The 25,094-nt window shown below is 41.1% G+C and overlaps 1 protein-coding gene across 16 annotated transcripts in view; it reads right to left on the bottom strand.

Annotated features, from left to right (window-relative positions):
- Nucleotides 1-25,094, bottom strand: part of nrxn3a (neurexin 3a) — a 472,173-nt gene that overhangs the window by 92,257 nt on the left and 354,822 nt on the right. For all 16 annotated transcript variants that reach the window (XR_011980513.1, XR_011980514.1, XR_011980515.1 and 13 more), the window contains one exon: nt 13,620-13,801. Coding sequence is in view for 13 of the 16 variants with exons in the window: in XM_072689054.1 (XP_072545155.1) it covers nt 13,620-13,801 (182 nt within the window). In the remaining 3 variants the exon portion in view is untranslated. The remainder of the gene's footprint in view (nt 1-13,619; nt 13,802-25,094) is intronic.

Raw genomic sequence — 25,094 nt, 5'->3', positions numbered from 1 at the left:
TGACGTTAGGGGGACAGGTGTGTATACGTGTGTGTGTGTGTGTGTGTATGTGTTTGGGTGCGCATTTATGAGTGTCTATAGGCCAGGGTCACACCTGATGGCTGGGAACGTGATTATGAATATACGTGGCTAGACGTGGGCTCAGGCAGCGGGCGTTTTGATTTTCAAACAGCATTAGAAGGTAATGTTAAACCCTGACATATTGATTCATAACCCAACAGCATGAGAGATTAATGCTGGATTCCTTTCATGAGGTTGGTCTTGAAAGAGGACACTGAACGCATTTAGACAAATCTACCCCAATGTCAAGTTCACTTAGCCAGCTGGGACGCATCGCTGCAAAGCCTGCCGCTGATAAGCCAGCAGTTCAGCAAAAGCTGCCGGCCTACCTCTCTATTCAAAAAGTCCTACCTGATATTGTGTAGGTCCCCCTCGTGTTACAAAAACAGCGCTGACTCATTAAGACATGGACTTCACATGACACAGCTAGTGCTAACTGTTTACAGTAGCTCTTCTGTGGGATTGGACCAGTGCACCAGTGAGCCTTGGGTGCCCTTGAGCCTGTCATCATTGGTTCATTGGTTGTGCTTCCTTGGAGCACTTTTGGTAGGTACTGACCACTGCTTACCAGGAACACCCCACAAGACCTGGATTTAGCTGATGTTCTGACCCAGTCATCACAAATTGGTTCTTGTCAAAGTGTCTCAGATTCTTATGCGTCTCCAATTGTCCTCCTTCCAACACATCACCCTCAAGAACACCCTTGACAAGTGCCAAAGGAACCAGATAATCAGGGTTTTTACTTCACTTACGCAGTGGTTTTAATGTTATGGCTGTATACTTAAGGCCCCAAACGTTACAAATACCCAGCTAACTAGCAAAAGTCTTTCCAGGCTTAATGCAATGCCTACTTTGAAAGAACACTGTATGGAAGCGATGCTGAAAGTGATGCTAGCCAGGATGGGAAATGGGTTAACCGAAGAAAGCTGGAGGTCGGTAATTGTTGGTTTCTGCACTTTATGTCAGTGGTTTTAATGTTACGGCTGTATATTTAAGCCCCCAAAAGTTACAAATACCAGGCCCCAGAGAAAGCCTTTATAGGCTAAATGCTTTGATTGCTTTGAGAGAATACAGTATGTATGCAATGCTAAAAGCAATGCTAAAAAGGTAAAAAGCTGGGAAAAGGGTTGATCGAATGAAGCCGGAGGTCCGCCATGCTGCAGGGAAGCCAGTGAAGCGAGCTGGTGCTAAGCTAAAAGCTAACCCAAGCAGCTTATGCTTGCTAAACGGACAATGTGCTGAGAAGACCTGGTAAGACTGGGAAATAATTCCAAAAATGAATTTCTTGGTCTTAAAAGAGGACACTGAGCACATTTCTACCCCCAATGTCAAGTTCACTTAGCCAGCTGGGACACATCGTCGCAATGCCTGACGCTGATAAGCTAGCAGTTCAGCAAAATCCGCCGGCCTACCTCTCTATTCAAAAAGAGCAGCCGTTTAATAAGTGTATTAGCCAAACAGGAGAAACGCTGGTGTTGTACTTTTTTTTAAGTTGTGGAGGAAAAGCAAGTATGTGCTTTTTGAGCAAAGCAGAGACAGAGAGGGAAGTCGCTAGAAAGTGGCTCCTGGGGAACTGTGGAGTACATCAGCCTCCCACTGCGCCTGCCGTCCTTTCATGCTCCTCTGCCTCGTCCCCTCCAGCCTGACTGCTGTCATTTCTCTTTCATTTCCATCATTTAGCTTGGCCTGAGTCACAGCAACAGTGTGTGCTTCATCATAGGTTCAACAACATCAGCCAGGTTCTTACTTCCTGCTAGTGATTTAATCATCACAGTCACAAAAACAAACCAAAAACACCAGGTTTATCCGGACCACCTCAATATCTGCTAACCCCAAAAACACATAAACATGCAATCTATGCTACAAGTAATGATGGTCATTTTTTTCTGCCCACTCATCAAGAAATGCTTACACTAATTAAAAAAAAAAGCTGCCTGTGTTTTTTCAATGACGTTAAAGGTGACCTAGAACGGCAAATGTTCAAGTGGCCACTTCAGGAGAATATGAAAGAGTGGCGAAAAAGACCAAAAGCTAATGCCAGCCTGACAGGGGAAAGAAGGGCCAACTGAAGAAAGCAAGAGGCCTGCCATGGCAAAGGGAAGCCCATAGAGTGGTAGCGTGGGTGCTAGGCAGGTGCTAGGCTCTAAGCTAACTCAACTGATCGGGTACAATCTCTTCAATAGCTAACCGCTAACTCCTCACACCAAGAGGATGCAGAAAGGACAGCAACATTACATTTACATTACATTTATGGCATTTAGCTGACGCTCTTATCCAGAGCGACTTACAAGGTTACTGGTATTACAGAGGTGGGCCAATGCAGTGTTAGGAGTCTTGCCCAAGGACATGGTGTAATAGCTCACTGGCAGGTAGTGGTGTTATATGTTGCGCCACACCAACCACCATTGTTATTTAACATTATCCGGTAAGACTCGGAAATATTACAAAAAAATAAAAATAAAAAGGTGTTGTTGCAGAACTAAGCAAGGCTAGGCTAATTTGTGCTACATGGCTACTGTGATCCGTTATGGTAAAGAAAAGCAGCCAATAAAACATATGTTTTTATTGTGAGATAAAATAACAGGGTGGTGAATAGGTATATTAAACTGCATCTGAGCATTTTTACCCCAAACAAAATCACACATTTATTCTTTTTTAAAAAACGTATGTATTAAATTAATGTATTCTATGGACATTCAAAGTTTGGCTATGCTTAGACCAAGAGAAAAACACTTTATTACTTAAGCTTCATTATTAGCAGAGAAATGCTAACATTTTTTTTTAAAGCATTTTGGCTCTACGTTTCCTGAGAATCCTGCGACAAACTTTGCAAAGGTTCAGTGGGCCACACAACCTCGATACATCATCTTCAGGGGTCTGAGCATAGCCATAGATGCTGAAGACAAATAATTTGCTCTATAATAAGCTCTTACTCTATAATAAATTCTAAAAATTCACTGAAAGCTAACTTTCTTAAGCATGGCAGATTCCCCATCCCTGCTATCTCTTACTCCATAAAATTACATTTCTGTGTGACTAAGCTGTCAAAACAACTGTGTGTTTCTGAAACCCAACTCTGCTTGACCCACAGAACTTCTGACCCCAAGAAACAAACAGGAAGGGCTAAACACCCCATGTACACACTCATTAAAACTTTCTCCATCTTTTTTTTCCTGGCCTAGACTACAGGCTACAGATTTTTTAGCTTTGATTAGCCTCCGGAGAGGGTAGAGGGGTGTTGTTTCTTACGACGGACTCCTCAAAACAATTGTTTACAAAGCTTTCATTACCTGCTGGGAAGCTGTACCACTTCTTTCAGAGAAAACAGAAGCTGGATTCATACAAATGTCAGATGAAAGAACTTTAGATCCTTCTTCTTAAGAATTTTTAGATTTCATTAACTTTTTACTTAAGAAAGATTTGCCCCCCCCCCCCCAAAAAAAAAAAAAAAAAACATACGAGAGGCTCCCACTTGTCTTAGACTGTAAGAGCTTAATAGGTAAGCCTCTAAAATGCTTCAACATTTAGTTTAGTTTGATAATTTTTGGAAATTTTACAAAATTATTTTGTATTATTTCTGCTAATCTGTGAAATACAGCTCAAAAAATGTTACAATTGGCCTGTCTAATAATAAAACAATGACTAATACTTTCTGAAGAGAAGATTTGAGACCTTCCTAACATTTTTGGAGAACTGCATATAAGAGCATATTATATATAGCTTATAAACGTCTTAGAGTTTATCTTAAGATCCTTCTTCTTTTTTTTTTCCTTATGAATGCTCTTGTGAATCTGGTCCCAGACTCCTGGTAGTAAACCTCTCAAACATCTTTTATTGGTTACATTCTCTAATGTGTGTATGGTTCATATTGTCTTTAAAAAATGATGCATTTAAAGTCTTACAAACCCATAATGTAGATTATTGCAGTTGGTTCAGATTGCTGGTCTAAACACCAGGCAGTAGATGTAGCCGACGTCTATAATTATGCCCTTTCCACCCCCCGAGCCTGTTCCAGACTGAAGAGTGGGAGTCTTTTGCCAGCTGTGACTCAACACAGAAAGGTTAGCGGGATTGAAAATCAACAAGCAACGTGTGGCTCTGCTGCCAGCTGATTAAAAGAGATCAACACTATTGATTTGCTGTGCATTTAGATCATTGCCACTTATAGGATTTTGGCCAACCGGTTTTCTTCACCGAGACCTGCCTGCTTCCTGAAGCATCCTGACCTTCTGCGCTGACATCGATACATGGAAGGAGCAGGGCCGCCTAATTCAGTTCCAACGACTGCCTCGTCTAAAGGCCTGATTATTTCCCTCCCCTGCATATTTGTCCGTTAATTGCGTGTTCCTAAATACCGTAAATGCTCTGGTTAACAGGCGAGGCAATAATGTGCATTTTTCTTTGTGGGGTGCGAAGAGGACCTCCAACGTAAATGGAACGATTCTGACCACCCGTGTATCTGCGGAAAAAACTGCGCCTGAGCAAAAGCAATTTGTAGATCCATTTAGTTTTGTACCCTAATTATACAGTTACCTCCTGCTGTTAAGCAGTAGGAATGAAGGCATTTGCTGTTAATGAGTAGAGAGTATTCTTACACCGAATGCACAGCTCTGCGAAAGGAGGTAGGGCCGTTCATACATTAAAGGAGGAGGAAAGACTAGATTAAAAATGCAGTTTTGCTTTCTTCTCGCGAAACTTTCTCCAATTAGCGCCCAGCTCGGAAAACACAGACTGGCACTCAAACGAATGTGCTGAGTGAGGGAATTTGCGCTAACATAGGGGAAATCTTAACTAGTGTCATTTTCTCTGTCTGCCTCTTTCTCTCTCTCTCTCTCTCTTTTCCGACAACGTCGAGAGGAGAATCCTTGGCAAGTGTGACCAGAAGCAGATGGTGCATTTGGACACCCACTCCCCATTACTGATGCAGCTTCAGATGCATCGAGGGGGAGTGAAGTGCAGTGAAAACTACAGTCTGCTAAAGCACCGCAGCCATACTGAGGACAGATGTTCGTAGCTTTTATGCACCGGCTCCGGATCGTTCGGCTAATTGGAGTTAACAAATAAACCATACCTTATTCGACCTGACAGGACAATGACAGTGCCGAGAAGCTCGGTAGCGAGGTCTACAAGACCTGAATAAAGATTTTAAGAAGCAGGCAGCCATTAGCATTGCACTACAATCTGGACAGCTTAAGTTGTGCACTTACAGCCTTATAGTTGACAGTAAAATGCCAGCCTTGTGGCGCTCTGTTAGCGGACTCCATCATTGGACTTGCCATTTCAGAGGTGGCATGTTTGAAGGGCGGCGGTACTGACATTTCCATAGCTCTGGGACACGGTCCAACGAGGTATTGCACAGCTACCAGCCGCTCCAAAAGGGCAAAGGATAGACGTTTACTGTCAGAAATGCTTCGCTTAGTTTCAGTCCGACAGGAGCCGGTGAGAATCCACTGGCGCTAAGAACCCCAGGGACGGCAGCTATAGTCTGCTCCGTCGCACATACTCACCTGCAATCAATGTCAGGGCTATTAGAGGATAAAGTCAGGGGCTGAATTAGCGCGTGAATGATAATTAAGCTTTAAAGGATCGATGGAACGCTCTCCACCAGCTGTCAATAGAAAAACAATGCCTAAGCCACCCAGTTCCCATTTTCTTTCATTATCGTTCATTGAACCAAGCTCTCAACCGCTCATATTCAGAAAGATCTGAAAGCTTAGATGATGTTGAACAGAATTCTTCTTCTCCCCCCAGAGAAGTTGAACATTTACAGGGCTCTGGACGCAAATAAGAGAACTTTTGAAAGATATCTCAGATGTAGAAGAGAGCTATAAAAGGAATGACGAGATTTTTCACGTTTCCTACAATACACGGACAAAAGTATTGGGACACCTGCCAATTTCTTCTGAAAATAAGCATATTAAAAACAGACAATCCTGCTTTTGTTGGGGTAACTGTATCTACTGTCCAGGGAAGAAGGCTGTCTACTTGATTTTGGAGGAGCATTGCTGTGAGGATTTGATTGCACTCAGCAGCACAGGCATCTTTCCAGTTCTTCCACTACTCCACAGCTCAATGCTAGGGGACTTTAGGCAGGGTGCCAACGGGGTCATGTTTATCAGCTCCAGAGAGTTATATTATATTGGCAGCGATGCTCTACAGGGACAAGAGACAAGCTGTGAAAAGAGTTAAGGCACCTGTATGACATTATTTTGATGATTTGTGAAAAACAATTAGAGGAGTGTTTTGGATGAGTTTCTTAATATTAATATATTATTATTAATAATGCTAAGTCTATTTAGGAGAAATGTATGTGATGAAGAGGAGATTTCTTCATCTGCCTCTCACTATATAACCATGTCTTCCTGACCAGAAGAATTGAGAAATGATTTTGACATTGGGGTGGAGATGTCGGCATGGAAGGGAGTAACTAAAAAAATTATAATTAATAAAAAAATGTAGGCAATTACAAACAAAATGTTTATTTTTTTCCCCCAGTAAATCTCTTTATTTATTTATTTTTAGATATCCAACCCCCTCATTGGTACTCTCTTATATATCTATATATATATCTATCTATCTATATATATATATATATATATATATATATATATATATATATATATATATATACTGAGAGGAAAGCACCGGGTCCCCAGCTCTGATGCATCAGCTAGCAGATTCCTGTGCCAGCAGAATCACGTTAAAGTGATGTGGGGAGAGAGAGTGAGTCATGTACCCACCCGGAGAAAACAAGGCCATTTGTGCTGTTTCTGGCTCCGGCTACTGATGGCAGGCAGCATAACCCTGGATTCGACCCAGCGATCCTCAGGTAGCGGTGCCTTAGCCTGCTAGACATCTCGGAGACCCAAATTTGCTTCAGTAATATCATCAAAAGTCATTGATATTATGCACAATTGGCCAATCTGCCTAACATTGCATACATGCTACTGATTTTTATATTATTTATAGATTTTTTTATACATCTCATAATCTCTCTGCTGCTCATGTACTCACATATGTTCATTCCTACCATATGCTCTTCTGACTCACTCCTCCTGAAACCACGCAGCAAGCATTAGTACCCTGCCTTCAAATGAAATTAAAGATAAGCTACTGGCATATTCGCCTTTCACTGCTGAACAGGGATGGATTATACACATTTATTCCCATAAACACAATGTCTATATATTTAATTATAGCGCTTTGACTGAGCAGGCATTGTAGTTCTTGTGATAAAGAGAACCTCACTGTGATCTCATAACATGATGACAGCTTGTAAACTGATTGTAAATGTAGAGAATGTTCATATTTTTGTATAATTATGTAATTAAATGTTATCTAAATAATTATGTAAGGTAAATCAAACGGTAAATCAAACGGTAAATCAAACAACACATGGAAAAGGGACATTAATAATAATGCTTTCTTATAACAAGTAATGTACCCTGAATGTTATTGAAACCAAAATTCACATAACATCAATACCAAAAGCCAGTCCAAAGTGCTTCTAATGTAGGTTAAAGGGGGCACTTAGAAAGTGGGCAGCTCAACCCCCATTGCTCTTAAATAGTGCTCCAGATCTGAGATGATTTGGCAGCAGGAGCTTTCTGCTTTTTCCCATCGATGGTTGCTAAAGTGGCAGAATGGGGTGTATGTGTGTGTGTTGAACAGAGGGCTTGGAGCAGGGCTAAGAGTCTAGTGCTTTGCCCTTGGTCTTAGTGCCCATTCTAGGGCTCTGGGGCTCCCTCTGGATCGCCACAAGCTACAATAAAACTAGTGGACAGATGGAGTCAGAAAGAGAAAAATTCCCTGTTCGCCCTGTGACAAAAAAAATGGGAGAGCCAGCCTGCCATTAAACTACAAGGTCACTCGTTTACGAGCAAATGTAACTAGATGAAACATTTGTTTCTTCTCTTTTCACGCTAATTTGCATCTAGTGACAATAACCTGAAGCTAAAAACTCTGGGAAGCGACTCCAATGTCACCCGCAATGTGCAGTTTTGCACCAACTCCGGGAAGCCAGGTACAAATGCGGTGAAGAATCAAATGAACCCCATCAAACTTAACATGTTTGAGGCTTAGTCTGCTTTAAACCAGTACTGAATGCCCCCAGGGTAGTGGCTGTGTTACATGTCCATGTTGTTCACAGTGAAAAGGGGTCGGTGTGTGTTGTTAGAGAACTCTGTGTGCTCTGGATAATCATTTACACTCCAGGAGATTACCTGGATGCTTTTGCTGGTCTTTCTGGTAATGTACAGTTCTTAAATCCACATTAGATAGCAGTACTACTTTAAAATAGCGGATTAAAAAGGGCTGATTATATCTAAGATGTGGTTCAATTGTCCTATTATTTATTATTTTATTCAGTATTCTCATTTATCTGCTGAAACTCGCTCCACTTGCACATTATTCATTCTTTATTCTTTATTACTGCACTGCCATCTCCGGTTACGTTCACATATTTTATCATATTTTTACATTTATTATATGTGCCATCTACAGTGATAATTTGCACAGTTTTAGATAAGGTTTTGTGTATATATTCTTGACTCATTGTAGTTAGGGAGATATTTATCTATAGGTTGCGGTATTATTTATTTATAATAATTATTTTATAACATATTTTTACTGATAGTTATTAGTTAACTCATGCCTCATTGTAATAAGGGAGATATATGTATTTATAGTTGATGGTATCATCTATAGTTAATATTTTTTACTATCTATCTATCTATCTGTCTATATGTCTGTCTATCTATCTATCCATCTATCTATCTATCTGTCTGTCTATCTGTCTATCTATCTTGTCAATCAATTGAGATATGCTTAATTACCAGTAAATTCCCAGGGAAACATGCATGTGCGATGGAGTCTCATCTCTGTATGTAAGAAGCTTTATGCTACCTTTATTATTGGATGATTATTTTACAGGAGGAGAAAAACTTCTTTCAATGGAAGTCAAAATAAAAATGTATAATAAAAAATTTACTAAAATATCAAAAATGATCATAACATCATAAATTATCATGAAACTTTAATGCAATGAAAATAACTGCCAACTGTCATATTCAGATTAATCAAAAAAAAGGAACAAGGTTTTTGCAGGACAGCAATTATTTCAGCTGTAAAAAGGGTAACTGATTTTCTGTATTATTTCTACATTAAAAGTCTTTTTTTTTCATTTGTTTGTTGAATCTTTCCTTTTTTCTTCCAATTTGGTTCTGCCAATTAACCCACCTGTTTATAGCTCCCCTTTAGCACTAGCAATGCTCCCAGCCTCTAAGAGGGTAAGGATTTAACATGTCTCCTTCAATAAATGCAAAGCCAGCCAGCACCTCTTTTCACACTGTTGCTGATGCAGCATCACTACATCAGCATCCCTGACATGCTCGGAGGAAAGCACTGGGTCCCCAGCTCCACCGCACCAGCTAACCTACGCCTGTGCCGGCCACAGTCGCTTATGAGTGATGAGAGGTAGAAAGAGCGCCGCCTACCCACACAGTGAGAGAACACACGCTGATGGCAAAGCGGCATGGCTCGGGATTCGAGCTCACGATCCCCAGGCCATGGGGGTGGCGCACTGGGCCTCTGAGCCACTCAGAGCCCCCTTTACGTCCCCCCGCCCCCCCCAAAGATTGGGTTAAAAGTGCAGTACTAGCTGTTTTTGTGTTGCCATTGAAGAGTTAAAGCCATTAGTTTTTCCGAATGTCACAACACCACAAAAATGCACCAGGGAGTAAAAACGTGTAACCAAATATCACTGAACCTGGAGGGGTTTAATGTCACTTTACTGCACACAGTGTTCTGTACGCCCTATGTCCCTTTAGAGCAACAGAAAGAGATGGAAGGGAAGCGAAGACAAGAGAGAAAGAGGGAAAGAGAGAAAAGAGAGGCAGTTCTCTATCCCATCCATTATGTATGAGCCAAAGCCTCCCCCTGCTGATAAACAATGTCTAAAAATGTCTCCTTTTGTCTTTGAGAACAGCAGGTTAATTACCACACCAGCGTCCATTGCATGACTGCTGAATTATTCACAGCCTGACCACTTCCTGCCTGAGAAGAGACCTTGTCACGAGCGAAGTGAGCTGAAGTAAAGGGGAGAATCTGAATCTCAAATGTATTGATATCGGTTATCGGAGTCGCGCGGTGGACATCTCAGCAGATGAAGGTACCCTGCGAGTGCCTCACCATTGTTCGGAGGTGTTTCACTTCGCAGTGGAAGAGCATTAAGGAAGGCGTGACTGCAGCTGGGCTCGGAGCCTGGCATCGATTCTGACACATTAAAACCCGATTCAAAGATCAACAGCCTGCCTCCCCCCACAGCACTCTGATACATCATCATTCACCGCTTAATTATTAATAAGCACAGCCCAGCCAGAGAATAAATGTTGTTCACGCTTGTCTGAGAGCATTTGAGCTCCCAGATATTTCCACACACAAAGATCACCACGTTCTAGCGAGCAGACGGTTAGCGGCGAGAATGTTAACCCTTAGAAGGCTTAGAGGAGTTATTACGGTCATTAGACTTGTGTCATATAATTATTCACACAGTTAGTTACATAATGAAGCTTGAATGAATCTGGTCAGTAAGTGTTCATCTGCTCAAAAAATCACTAATATTAAAATAAACACTAATAATAACACTCCCTCACAGAAGGTGGTGGAGGTTCTCCATCACTGTGTTCATCATTAGAACATCTCCAAAGTTCTCCTCTCTCATGGAGTCTAGTATTATTTAGAGTTCTCCTCATATCAACACCTGGTTTGGTGGTAAATCAGGGCTTAATGATGGTAAATCAGGTGAGCTGCTGCTGCTGCTGCTGCTGCTGATGGAGTTGAACACATCCTCCACGCTGTGCTGGCTGGACTGGGGGCGTCCAGGAGAAACCTGGAGAAACCGAGCTCTGTTCTTCAGACTAAAGATCTCTCAAGATCTCATCACTTTCTTCAGAATGAGAAGCTCTTGCTCCTTTTTACTGGATTCATGTTTATCTGCATCTGTTCTGATGAGATCTGGAGCTTTTATAGTTAGAAATCTCTTACTGAGATTTACTGAACCGACACATTGTGTAAAATGGCTTAACACCATCTGCTTAGGTGCCTTAAATCTCTGCCCAGTGCTACAGATATTGTATGTTATGGTTGTTATGAACGCAGTCTTGTTTTGCGGAAAAGAAAACCCATCCATTATATTATTTGCCATGTTTTTGTCATTGTCAGATTAAAACTTATTACAGTCTATAAGATTAAGATAAGTAGGAACTTACATATAAAGTGGTCAAATGTAAATGTAACCTATAAGGTGTGTTTGCCTGATGGGGAATTTTGCTCGCTAGACTACATAGTAATTAACCTAATACTAATAATGCATTTTAAAATCTCCACAATTCATCATAATACACTACATAGACAAAAGTATTGGGACACCTGTTCATTCATCGACCATTATTCTGCTTTTGTTGGTCTCTACTGTCTCTACTGTCCAGGGAAGAAGGCTTTCTACTAGATTTTAGAAGAGCACTGCTGTGCATAATCACCAAACCACCTCATCCCCAACTCTCCAGCTCACCAAAAGTATTGGATGGAGCACCAACCATCATTCCAGTGAACACAGTTCCTCCACTGCTCCACAGCTCAATGCTGGGGGGGCTCTAAACCACTCCATACTCCGGCAGCATGGTGCCAATGGGTTCATGTTTATCTGCTCCAGAGAGTCCTATTCTACTGGCAATACTTCTCTACCTGCACTAGACAAGCTGCGTCAGTGCATTAGCGCATCTCCGTCAGCAATAGGGGCAACTTACTTAAAATAGCTGAATGCGTTTAATTGAAAGGGTGTCCATAAACATTCGGACACATAGTGTATTAGACTGTGTATGTACAGGGTCATATGTGTGTGCTTGTGTTTGTGTGGGTTGCATGAAGGCCCTTATCTCTGCAGATCTGCATTCTGTAATGATGACTAGCACTGTTTCTCTGAAGACATGCGAGCGGGTACAGTTCAGAGGGGGGCGGGGGACTCTGTACAACGTCATCGGTGCTCTAAGAACCTCGTACACACACTCAGCATCAGCAAACGTGCAAACACATCTCATCTCCCATCTGTAGCAGAGATTAGCCACAGATTAAACCACACCTGCATCAGATACGACAACAGGCAACACTTGATCTTTTGGATCGAAATCATTTCTGTAATCGTCAGGGTGTTGATTGTCATCGCTTCCAGGCAAGAGCACTGCCCGGATCTGCAGCGCTTCCAAACTGGCATCTGCCCTGACTGGCGGGGAGAGGGGGGTTCAAAGGAGGTCAGGTAGCTTTCATTAGGTGCTCCAATGCAAATGACATGCCTCAGAAATGACTAAAAGCATCTTGACTCTCCATTCTGTCAGAACAGAGCCAACATTGTTGCTCTGAGTGAAAGAGTTATGCTTCAGTAATGGCTCTGATGTAAGCGAGGGAGGAATAAATGACAGTGCCAGAGACATCATCAGTTCAGATGATGCTGAACAGGAGGAGGGCTCTTAGTGTTGCCAGTTGCGATGGTTTTTGGATACTAATGCACCGGCACCAGACTGAAACTTCTGTTCTTTAACTCGGGTCGTAATTACTTAGTCTAAAAAAATGCAAAAAAATTTCTTTAGCATTTCAATCTGTACCACATTAGTAAGTTCCAGAGGTTATAAGCTCCACAGACATAAAAATGAGTCACCTTGCGTGTTTAGTAAGGTGGTAGTAACTTCAGGCTCCTGCAGATAATATTGCACAACTATGGCTATGAATACCTGCGGAGTGTGCGATCGATGGGATTCATAGATTGAGAAGAGGCGGTACAGTGCAGTGAGGGTGTCTTTGGACATGTGGAAAATGGGTCACAATAGTACATGTTAATGATTGGCAGAAAGGAGCGATTGCATTTGGGCATGGCCAAAGGCCATAATGTGAAGGAATCAGCTGAATATGTAGGTGTATGAAAGCATACGGTCATACGGGTCTACCAGCAGTGGCAGAAATCCACTGCAGGGCTTCATACCCCTGTAGCCCACACAAGAGGAATTAGGCTACTGGCAATGCTTCTATACAGGGACTAGGCAAGCTGTATGTGTGTGCATTTGCTCACCTGTGTAATGTAGGTAAATGCGTTCATTAGAAGGGGTGTCCACAATTCTTTGGACTTATAGTGTATAAGCTATGTCATTTACTTTGTAATAGTGTACAGTGTAATAGTGTTACATGTAAGTATATATATATATATATATATATATATATATATATATATATATATATATATATATAATACAATATATACTTAATAGAATACAGTAAAGTAAAAATATATACATATATATAGAATATATATACTTTTACTAAAGTACATGACTTTACTACACAAGTACTACTCAAGTACCACCCCCGATAAGAAGGCCGTTTTAGTGCCCACCTCAACAAAACAAGGCTTGCTTGGAAATCATTAAAACATAGTAAGCAACTTGTGACCTCACTATCCACACTATCCACCCACACATACAGGAAAGAGGTCAGGAAACGGAGCTGTTACTCACAATGTGCAGCATGAGGTAGTCGCCCAGGCCCGGGGCGCTGTCGATCCTCACCAGAATGCCGTCCTTCAGTGAGGTGCTGAAGCCCACGGTCAGGCGGTCCGTGCGCGTGCTCGGCCGCTCGTTAGCTGGCCAGTTAAAGGTGATGGTGCCTCCCCCTTTTCCAAAGATATATGTGGTTCCAGCTGTGGGAAAACGGAACAGAAGGAAACGGGAGATTAGGAAACATAAAAGTAGCAGCATTAAAAGTGTGATAAATACGCATTACAGAACTGCAACAACTCCTTTATTATCTGAATTTGGGAATATCTGAAACCATTCAAAAACACAAAAGGGCTGCGGCACAGGCCGCTCATTTTCTGTAATTAACAGAAAGTGATAACACCAGTAATTTACAGAGACAGACCGTTTATTCCATTGTTAAAGAAACATTGTTATTATACAGTCTGAAGCATTTTTGAGTTATTTTAAGCCAGCATTGTGGAGTATAGGTATTTCTTGCTGCTGGGCTGCTTTGTGCACTTTGAGCCACCCTTAGAGGACACACTTTACACATGCATTTGCTGACGAGCTGAGAGACACAGAACAATCACGGACAGTGAAAAAAGCATGTGGACTGAGGCGTTATCAGGCGTTATCAAGTACTATTACAGGAATTTACACAAATCTGACTTGGGTTACATAGCATTAGCAGTTCTTCCGAGCATTGTGGAGAAATCAGCATGCCACGCTCGGAGTAGCAAAGATAAATGCACTATTCTCGCTTTTCCAGTCCTACAGAAGAGCTATTTTAATGTACTAATACTACATAATGTTGTTTAACTTTTATGAAAGGGAATTTTACTTTAATGAATCAGGTACTGGCTATTTTAATCCTGATCCAGTTCCAATTCCTTTGTTTTACCCATGGTGTTCAGAGTGCCACCTGGTGTCTTCAAGGCACCATTAACGAACATTATTCCCAGCCGGCTGCAGCAGCAGTGCGAACGTTCTCAGAAGGTCAATACAGGACTTGAGGTTCTGCAGTTTGGAGCTATTTTACAGTGGAACATGAAAACAGACCATAATATCTGACCCTTTATAAAACTCTCACTGAAACGCTCTGTTTTACCAGCGGGAGAACCGACACTCGCCTTTCTCTGTTTCTAAACCAGCACTGAAGAGCCCATTCAGAACCAATCACACACACATTCACCCACTATACACCAGCTATTACACACCAGTAGACCAACAACCACAGATATCAGTCCAGAGTGTGTCCCACTACACACACTCTTTCACACACACAGGAAGTGATTAGACTGTAGTGTTGTAAAGGAGCTGGGAGCTGATTGGTCAGGGAGGAGAGTCAGGCTGGATTATAAGATATTAAACACTATATAACAGTCATTTTAAGAAAAGTCTTGACTACACTAAATGAGTCAGTCCAGAATGTCTAAATATTATAGAAACTGATACTGAAAATAAAGTAAATAATTTTTAGTATGTATTAATTTGCAGCTCTGTACGGTTTTATTATTTGCAGAAATACATTTTAAGATTCAAGCAACTCTGATCAGATCAGGGGGTAAAATAACTGTGCAGTGGATGGCTCAGCAGTTAGAGCGCCGGGCTATTGATGACAGAGTTGTGGCCACAGCTCCAGGCATGTGTGCTCACTACTGTCAGTGTGTGTGTTTGCTCACTGCTCTGTAGGTGTGTATTCACTGCACGGATGGGTTAAAGGAGGGTATAATGGTGAATATGGTTGTCTTGTGTTGAACTAGATCAGGACTAGTTTTCACCATTCAACCGCATACAGCAGGTAAACACAGCATACAGACTGATGGATAAGATGGGGCTTATAATAAAAGCCATATAACCAGCCTGTAAAGCAGTAACAGATAGCTCTCTGTTTTTATGTGCGGAGACTGTTCGCCAGCCAGTTCTACAAATGGCTTCCAGCACCATAGAAATTTAATGATGATAAAAAAAGGAAAGAGAAAAAAAGAATATATATGCCACACCATTAAAATGTCCCCTTCAAGTTTAGACAACTAGGCCAAAGACTTTTTTGTTGAGAATGAGCCTGGCATTTTTAAGCTGTCAGTGGTTTCTCTAGTCTGCACCTTGTACCACTTCTGATTGGGGCTTTAACATGAATAATGCTTGCACCTGGGTCAGAGAAGCCATAATTCTTGGGGCTGGAAATCTCCAAAGGGGCTCCGGGAAAATGCTGTGACCTATACTAGTTAAATATAGCTCCATCCAGGGAATAACAGTGGGAGGTTTTGATGAATGAATTTTCTGCCGTTATCATGCATTTTACATGAAGTCCGACGTGTCGTAGCGTGGTCGGAGAGATCAAAGCCCGGCTGTTCGGGTTTCATTTGACAGGGGCACCTACAGTTGGGTGAAAACGTGGGCTAATGCTAATACTGTCTTAAGCAAACGGAGGCAGGCTGGATGGCTCTGACATCTCACGAGTGTGTTTATCTTGGCGAGCGCCGTGGCAAAAGGACCAAAGTGAGGTAGCGGACGGCTAAGAACTGTTTACTTTGGATCATGCAGAGTACAGCTCGCGGAGCGCCAACCTCATCCCTCAATGCTGCTTGCGGTGGAAGAGGAGGGGACAGCTGGCTGCTCGGCTCCACAGTCAAGCGCCATGTCAAGTGGAACATCTGGGCCTGGAGCTCAGTAGCCTCACTGACAATGCATTAGCCCAACACCGGGCTCAGAGAGGAACCTTTTCAGCCCTCTCTATCCTACCCTCATGTCTTATCAAACTGTGTACAGCAGTATACCTACAAGGGGGATTCCACCACTTCTTCAAAATTCAAAACTGGTTTGGTGTCAGGGAACCTGTAAATAGAAGGTTCTTCAAAGGGTTCTTTGAGCGATGCCATAGAAAAAACACTGTTGGACCCACAAACGACTATCTTTGTAATAGGATGACCATGAAGACCCTTTACATCAAGCAAAGGTCCCTTAGACCTGTCTGTGCAAGGTTCCTCACACTCACACGTCTCCATTACAAACATAGATCTTTCTGTAACAAAACATGGTTCTTTAATGGCAGCATTGTGGAGTATAGGTATTTCTTGCCACCCTTAGAGGACACGCTTTACACATGCATTTGCTGACTAGCTGAGAGACACAGAACCATTACGGACAGTGAAAGAAGCATGTGAACTGAGGTGTTAGAGTACTATTACAGAAATTTACACAAATATAACTTGGGTTACATAGCATTAGCAGTTCTTCCGAGCATTGTGGAGAAATCAGCATGCCACGCTCGGAGTAGCAAAGATAAATGCGCTATTCTCGCTATTGCAGTCCTACAGAAGAGCTATTTTAATGTACTAATACTACATAATGTTGCTTTAACTTTTATGAAATGGCATTTTACTTTAATGAATCGGGTACTGGCTATTTTAATCCTGATCCAGTTCCAATCCTTTGTTTTAACCATGGTGTTAAGAGCACTTTTTTAAGAGTGTAAAATTAATAACTATCCATGTCCGACAAATATCCAAAACACTTAAAGTTCGGAACTTCAAGTTCTAGGTTTTGTGGCTAAGGCTCGCTAAATTAACTTAGCAGACTATTAAGCTGACGGTGCCGTGCTTGTAATGGAGATGTGAGTGTGAGAAACGTTGTACAGGTCTTCACAAGATTTACACGATTTTGTGGGCTGATGCTCATGCTATATGAACTTAGCTGACCGTTAGCTAATAGTACACTCTACTTACGGTTCTTCATGTGACTTAAAGTGGTTCTTCTATGGCATTGCTCAAAGAACCATGTTTGTAATAGAGATGTGAATAGAGTGTGAAGAACCTTTCAGAGGCACTTCAAAGGCACTTTACTAATATAAAGGTTCTTCACACTCACACATCTCTATTCCAAACATGGTTCTTTATGGGACAAAACGTGGTTCTTCTATGGCTTCACTCAAAAAAACATTTCAAGCACCATTTCGAGGGCATCCAGTACGTAACCCTCCATGTATGACATATGTCCAAAACCTTTGTGGTCGCACAAGAAGTTCAGGGCTTCAAGATATGTAAATTTGTCCATTTTTCAACAGAAGTGAATCTTTACGCTAAAAGCACTTAAAAAGTTCGTGCTGCTTCGTCTGAGTGGCATCAGAGTGTTTTAGCGCTACCTGACGTCGAACAAGTAATGAGAAAGAAGCTTTTAAAACAATTAAAAAGCCAAAGTGTGCCTTGCCTTTTTGCATGCTGATGAGCTGGAGCGCATGTTCGGGAGGCGACTCAGACTCACCAGTGAAGGAATAATGTGGCGGAACATTTTAAAAAGAGGAAGACGTATCTGCGGTTTACTCCAAGCAGTGTCTATATTAGGAAAAGATGCTTTTAATCAATTATCCTGTTAGCTCGAAACAAACCCACTAATGGAAATCTTAACCTGATAAGCATTCAAATGAGGACAGCTCTCAAAGAACAGGAAGAAAATAGAGAAAGAGGGAGGAGGGGGGGGCGGGGGGGCTTATATGAACATGTCAGACAAATGTCTCAAGCTGTAGGACTGGGTTTTAGGGTTTTAGGGACTTAGCTCTAATGGTTGCCATGGGTGAAATGCTTCATTAGGAAGAAGCGTAGGCTTATGAGAATAATGAGTAACACATCTGCCGCAGTGCTAAGGTTCGCTCTCTTTGGAATCAATGGCTTTTTAAATGGGCAGTCCTTCTAAAGTAACACAGCACCAGTGAGTCATCAATAATAACACACCAGCAAATCGTCTTACCAAAAATAAAAAGGCATATCTCCGGGAGCAAAACCCTGATTACCGAGCTCAGTACTGTAAACGCTGCAGCGTCTGTTGGTCTAATCTTGCCTAAATTGTGACGTGGCTGTGTGCAAAATCAGGGTGATCTCATTTTTCTGCGGATATGCTCATGCAACTAGAGAATAATCGTCGAAATTCCACGCGGCGTTTTTCTCTCCACAACACTGCAGGCTGCAGAGGAGCACAGGTAATACCCAGCAGATGGGATATATTCTCATTTTTCCTATCTTAACTGGGCTTATCTCCCTGCCCCAAAATAATCTGTGCCATTGTTGGCTCTCCTGGTTCAAAAGCACTGGTTTATAATCCTCGAAAGGGATCACCGAGGAAGAGGATGCATCCCTTTGAAGTCGCCTGCTTGAGGAGCCAGAAAAAAAGCATCAATCATGAAACATTAATGTGGCATATGCTGCGTGGCGAAGACCTCCGCTACCTCCAGCACTATTAAAACTGCATCAGGACTGCAGGGCCACAGGCAGACGGTCAACACATCACAGGGCGCGGGGGAGAAGGGGCCGAAAATGGACAGAAATTCCGAAACGTCAGCAGGAGAGGACTTTCTTTGGACAGGTATATGCGCTTAAAAAATTCTGCCGCAGAGAAATGGCAGAAGAACAGCTCTGGGTTTCCTAAAGAGCCTTTCTGTGGACGGTGCTTGGGCGAAGGGTTCCTTTATCCCTGAGAGATGAACAGGCTTTACTTAGCGCAGGTCATTTTGGATTGGTTCTATTTGGTGATATGAAGAAATAAGGAGCAGATAAACATGAACCTATTGGCACCATGCTGACTAATGCCAGACATGGGCTAATAGAGGGGTCTAAAGGCAGTGGAAGAACTGTGAACTCTCTGAAATGGTTTCTGGTGGTTGGTCCTCCAGCCAATCATTTTGGGATGAATTGGGGAGTTGGTGATGAGGTAGGCTGGTGACCATTCAACATCCTGACCTCACTAACACACTCTTGCTGCTGAATGCTATCAAATCTTCACAGCAATGCTACTCCAAAATCTAGTAGAAAGCCTTCTTTGGACAGTAGAGACAGGTACTCCAACACAAGCAGGATCAACTCTTTTAATGCCCTTGGGCATTAATGAATGGGCAGGTGTCCCAATACTTTTGTCCATTTATTTGTTACTGTACTTTACAAATAGTGTTTCCTGGCCAAAGTTGGCCTCTTATTCATCAGCTTCCTATTAGAATTTTCCATTCCACCTTAAATTGAGCCATTGTAAAAGACTGGGCCCTGCACAGCATGCATACATACAGAACTTCTGCAACACTTAAGGTGGAATGAAAAATATTTAATTAATATTAAATATTAAAAATACATATTATATATATATATATATATATATAATACATAAAATGCCAGCAAAACTGTCCCTCTGAGTGATTTAGTGCATCAGACAATCTAACAGCCTGTTTCTGATGCTGATGACCCAGTAACGTAAGCAGTGAGCTTCCATTTCTTAGTTTAGTCTACTCCCACCTTCTCATTTTTTTGGCAATTAGTGAGAATTGCTTAATTTTAGCCTCTTCATTATTCATATGTACAGCATATATAAATTCAGCAATTAGTGAGCCTGAAACCTCACAGCTTAGAGCCACACAACTACTTAACCTCGCCTGCCGGCAGCGAATACGTATGATATGAAGAGTAGACTAGACAAGAGCATAAACATATAAAACAGGCTGCTATGCTGCTCTGAGCGTGGCTGATTCAGCTGATCATCCTGTTTATGCACTCCAGATATTCTGCACGGGTGAAATGACGCTCACAAGTGCGAGACTCGGCCTTCTGTATTTGATTGCAGAATAAAAATATGCGCACAATGGGGCTGATCAGGTTCTCTACTTTCCAACCAAACAGTGCATTTTCTATTTCCCTCCTTCCCTTTCATTTTCCATCTCTCTCCATCTCACACACACCCCACACCCCACACACACACGCACTGAAATAGTATCTGAAATAGAATAGTAGCGCATTCAGGTGCTCCCACTGGAGAGATATTGAGAGAGGGCCGGCAGAACAGCACTGGGTGCCAGACAATTTCACATCTATCAGCCCAGCAATTGTATTTAACCCTTATCTTACAGTGATACACTCAGTGTGAGATTCTGTGTTAGTCACTTTTAACTCATTAAAATCTGCCCCCCTCTCCCCCCTAGAGAAGTGGGTCAGTTGCAGCTGCATGATGGTCAGTGAAATGGACCAGCATGTGGAATTGGAGCTTTCTATGTACCACTGTGTCTCTATCACTGTATAAAAAGAAGCTCAATGCTGCCCTTATTGTTGGATGCACTGGAATAGTTTCGGAGCAAGCATGCACACACAATTCAGATTGCTATAAAAGGCTATTATGCGGTACATTACCATGGCAATGCTGAGTACAGCTCAATTCAACAGTTTAGCTTTGGTTGCATGTCTGGATGCCAACTGTGAGCGTTCACACCTGCGTTTTAATATACAGTGACATCCGGATTATTCTGCTACTGCAGTTTATGGTAAGAGTTGACAAAATTGAACACTTGGTGGTGTGCTGCTATCATGCCTGGCAATGGCAGAAATGTCCATCAGTACTCCATCCACAAACATAGAATATATAATAGGTCATAATAGCCGCATTAGGGTCTTACTGGGACCCCCGCGACTCTGCTGTGCAGGGTTTATTTACATTCCCACCAAAACGCCTCAGACTGATTCTTTAGACTGTAGAAAAAAAGACAAGCTGCCTCTGCTCAGTCTAGTTTATTGATACTTACTGTACTTGAATGGGTGCCACATGGGAGCACCTACAAAACTACCTGTGAAGGATCTGCCTACATAATTTTCCTGTCAAGCAAGAACCATGTATCTCCATTTTAGCCAAATCGGTCCTAACTGTGGAACAGAGTGCCTGATTGTAGTGTGGTGATGAATAAGCTTGAGTTGTAATTAAGGACACCTTGTATCTCCATTAGTTTTTTTTTCACTTTTTGGCAATGTAAATCTGGCAGTTCTTTATATTGTGTCCAAAGTTTTTGACGAATGGACCAATATAAATGGTTCAAAATTACCTGGAATAAAGTCCTCCTACATTGACTTCCACAGAAAGTTAAGAAGGTTTTTTCCTTTTTCTGTAAAGTTACAATATACTGGAATTTTTGCATGACAGTGACTCTATACTTTCTTACCAATACAAGTCATTTTTTTTAGAATTGTTCAGGTCTTTTTAACAGATATTGGTCCTATTACATGTTACACATGTTTTAAGTGAGTTCAATATTTGATGTGTTCACATAAAAAAAACAAAAATGCTGTGGCATCTCATTTATATTTTGAGATTTACAACACATGGCAGTTGTCCCTCACTTTCTATCACAATTTATTATTACTATATACTTTGTTACCTAGAAAATGGTTGGTGTGGTTGGTTTGGTGCAACAGATAACACCACTACCTGCCAGTGAGCTACCACACCACGTAGGAGACTGGGGTTTGTGCTGTGCTACGCCAATAAGAGTCCTGGGGCAAGACTCCTCTGGAATACAATTAATCTTGTAAGTCGCTCTGGATAATGGCATCAGGTAAATGTAGAAAATAGTCTTTATAAAAAAATGACAGCTGTTGAAACATGTTACACATTTTAAAAGTAATGTTCACATTAAACAAAAAATCTATCTTTCCTTAAATTGAGGCCCAAAGTTGTGTAAATGTTCACTGCATCTGCTCTATATTTTAAGATTTACAACACTTGCCAGTAGTTCCTCACTTTCCATCACATTTACAGAAGAATGGACCAATAGAAATGCTCCAGAATCGTTTTACATTGATATTAACTACCATTGTTACCATTTTGGAGATATTTAAGATTTTTTTGTTTGAGAACAGACTATATACTTTGTTAGCTATAAAAAGTATTATTTAGGTTGGCACATATACATGTTACACATATTTAAAGTGATGTACACATAAAAAAAAAAAGTTTCTACCATCAAACAAAATATCTCAGTGAAATGGCTCAGAGATAAATGTGTAAATGTTCACTAAAGTTTTTGCCAGTTGTTCCTCACCTTTTATCACATTTACAGAAGAATGGGCCAATAGAAATGCTCTGAAATGACTTGGAATTAAGCCTTTTTCCATGGGCTTCCATTGAAAGTTCAGAAGTTCTTTTGTTTCTCTTGTAAAAAGTCACATTCTCCTTTTGACACTTTGGAAATACAAGGTTTTTGCATTACAGCAATACATGCTTCAGTCAGAAATGGCTCCACTATGAGCCTAAATGTGAAGCTAGCATACACCCAGAAGCACCTCAGAGCACTAAGGGTTCAAACAAGGCAAGGAGCCAGCATTTACAGCTCAGCATTACGGCTTCAGCCAGAGACAGAGAACAGACAGACAGTCTAATGGAATGAGGGAAGGCTTGATTTTCATCTGCTTAGAAAAATCCACCGTCGTTTGGGTTTGAATTAAACAGACACTATTGATGATGATGGTAATGATGATGATGATTGCTCTGACATCAAGCAAAACTAGACGTGACCCAATGTAATGCATCTCGGGCCTTTCCGCCACGACTACCCAAGCCATTCTTTTCTTTCCTTTTTTTTTTTAGGTTGAATGCTAATGCTTTCAAAGGCGGCATGCAACCTCATCTTCGACATCTGTGGGTCGCCGTAATGCATTTAGGACAACAGGCAGCACGCGAGAGGGAATATGAGAGGCATTCATATTCCTCCATTTCCAAACTCCTCCATCCAGTTGGCCTCCCCGCGCCACTGTAAACGTGTCGATCGAGCGGGGAGATAGGCCCGGAGAAAAGAGGAGCGCCGGCGCGGGATGAGATTTAACACCAGGCTAATATCAAATGTGTCAGAGCACATTGTAGCATCAAAGAGATAGAGGATAGAGACTAAACTGGCATGGCTGAGAGAGGAGATGAGATTTTGATAGAGCTTGCTCTGTTCTCACCACCTCGGGCCATAAAACAGACGCTCACGCATGCACGCATGCATGCGCACACACTCAGGGAGGGAAAAAAAAAAAAAGAGAAAAAATAGAAAAAAAGAAATCATTTTCCCAACCACAGTGACAAACATTATTCAGAGAACGGTTACCCAGCACAAGAAAGGTCTCTCCTGCTCAGTGACTGAAACACAGGAGGACCGAGGCCAAAAGCCTTGGCAGCCTTCTCTTTCCCCAGAGAACAAAATTCAATACAGGCGATCATTAGAGTGAGGACTAGCACTCAAAAGTGGGATGCTGTCAGACCAAGTCAAGAAAACCACCCGCAGCTGAAAACACCATCAACACAGCAGCAAGGAGCAGGACTGGAAATTAATGACGTTAAGGAAAAACAGCACAAACACCAGGTCAATTAGAAAACGGAGGTTTTGACGGTTTCCCCGTCGCTGAACGCATAGGTTATTCGTCAGAGTGCATTAACTCTTTCAAAGCACACAAGAAGACATCCTGTCAAAGCGCCAGATTTACTTTACAGACTTATTACACACCATTCAACTAAAACGGCTGGGTAACGAAGCTCCTATAGAAGACTGTTAGCTGTTGGTGGTGGTGGTGAACAGTAAGAAGGTATAAGCCAGCTGTTACTGTTACTTAAGCACTTTCTAAAGTACAAAATATGTAATAAACAATTCTGCATGATCATTTTTGTATACACAGTTTTGAATTATTTTAATTCATATTTAGGCACCTGCACAGATTTATATAAAACATCTACTCATATAAAAGCACTATCACTATCACTTATATATGATATATATACATATACATTGATTTATTTATCTATGTTTCATTTTTAATCACATTTATTAATGTTTTAAATGCATCTGCACAAATGTGAATACAAAAACCTCTTTATCTGGGTAGAAAATGTTTATTTCCTCAGTAAAACAAATACAATATATTAAAATAAAAATTTAATAAATAAATACTAATGATATTCCTATAGAAAGTTATGATTTATTGGCAAATAACAAATAATTAAACTAAAACTAAACTAAAACAAGGTAACAAAGATCCTGAACATTGTTAGCTGTTGTCGGTGGTAACAAAGTACAAGTACAAGCCAGTTGTTCATAAGTATTTTCTTAAGTACAAAAATATGGAATAAACGATTCTGCATGATACATTTTGTTCTTTTTTTCTTTTATTTTTTTTACAAATTATAATTTTAAGTGATTTTAATGGACTGTGCAAATGTTTTAGGCTCCTTATCTAGATAGATATTTTTATTTCTTTAGTAAAACACTATATACTATATATACTAATTATACTATATATGCTTATGACATTTTACAGAAAGTCATGGATTATTGTCATGTCATCTGCAATTAAAAAAAACTACCATGCCAAAATAAAATAAATAAATAAATAAATAAATAAATAAATAAATAACACCCTGGATCACCTAGCAAGCAGTTTCTGACAGGCTCCTCCAACAATCAACAATCAAAAAACTTGCAGAAATCTACTGTTCTACAGGGCTACTTTTTAACTGTCCCAAGAGCAACATTAAACATTTTCAGAAAATGTAGAGGGTCCCTCTAAAGGCCAATGCAAAGAGAGAAAAACCACCGTCATCAAGGGGTTAAAAAAAATGCCTCCCCTTTGAGGATGAGGAAAATGCTAAAACAAGCCGGACTGATTGTATTATATTTAAAAGGCAAAATGACGGCACATAAAA

Source organism: Salminus brasiliensis, chromosome 10 (genome assembly GCF_030463535.1).
Source record: "Salminus brasiliensis chromosome 10, fSalBra1.hap2, whole genome shotgun sequence".
Classification (NCBI taxonomy): domain Eukaryota; kingdom Metazoa; phylum Chordata; class Actinopteri; order Characiformes; family Bryconidae; genus Salminus; species Salminus brasiliensis.
The sequence above is the reverse complement of the archived record's forward strand: the minus strand, read 5'-3'. Positions and strand labels throughout refer to the sequence as shown.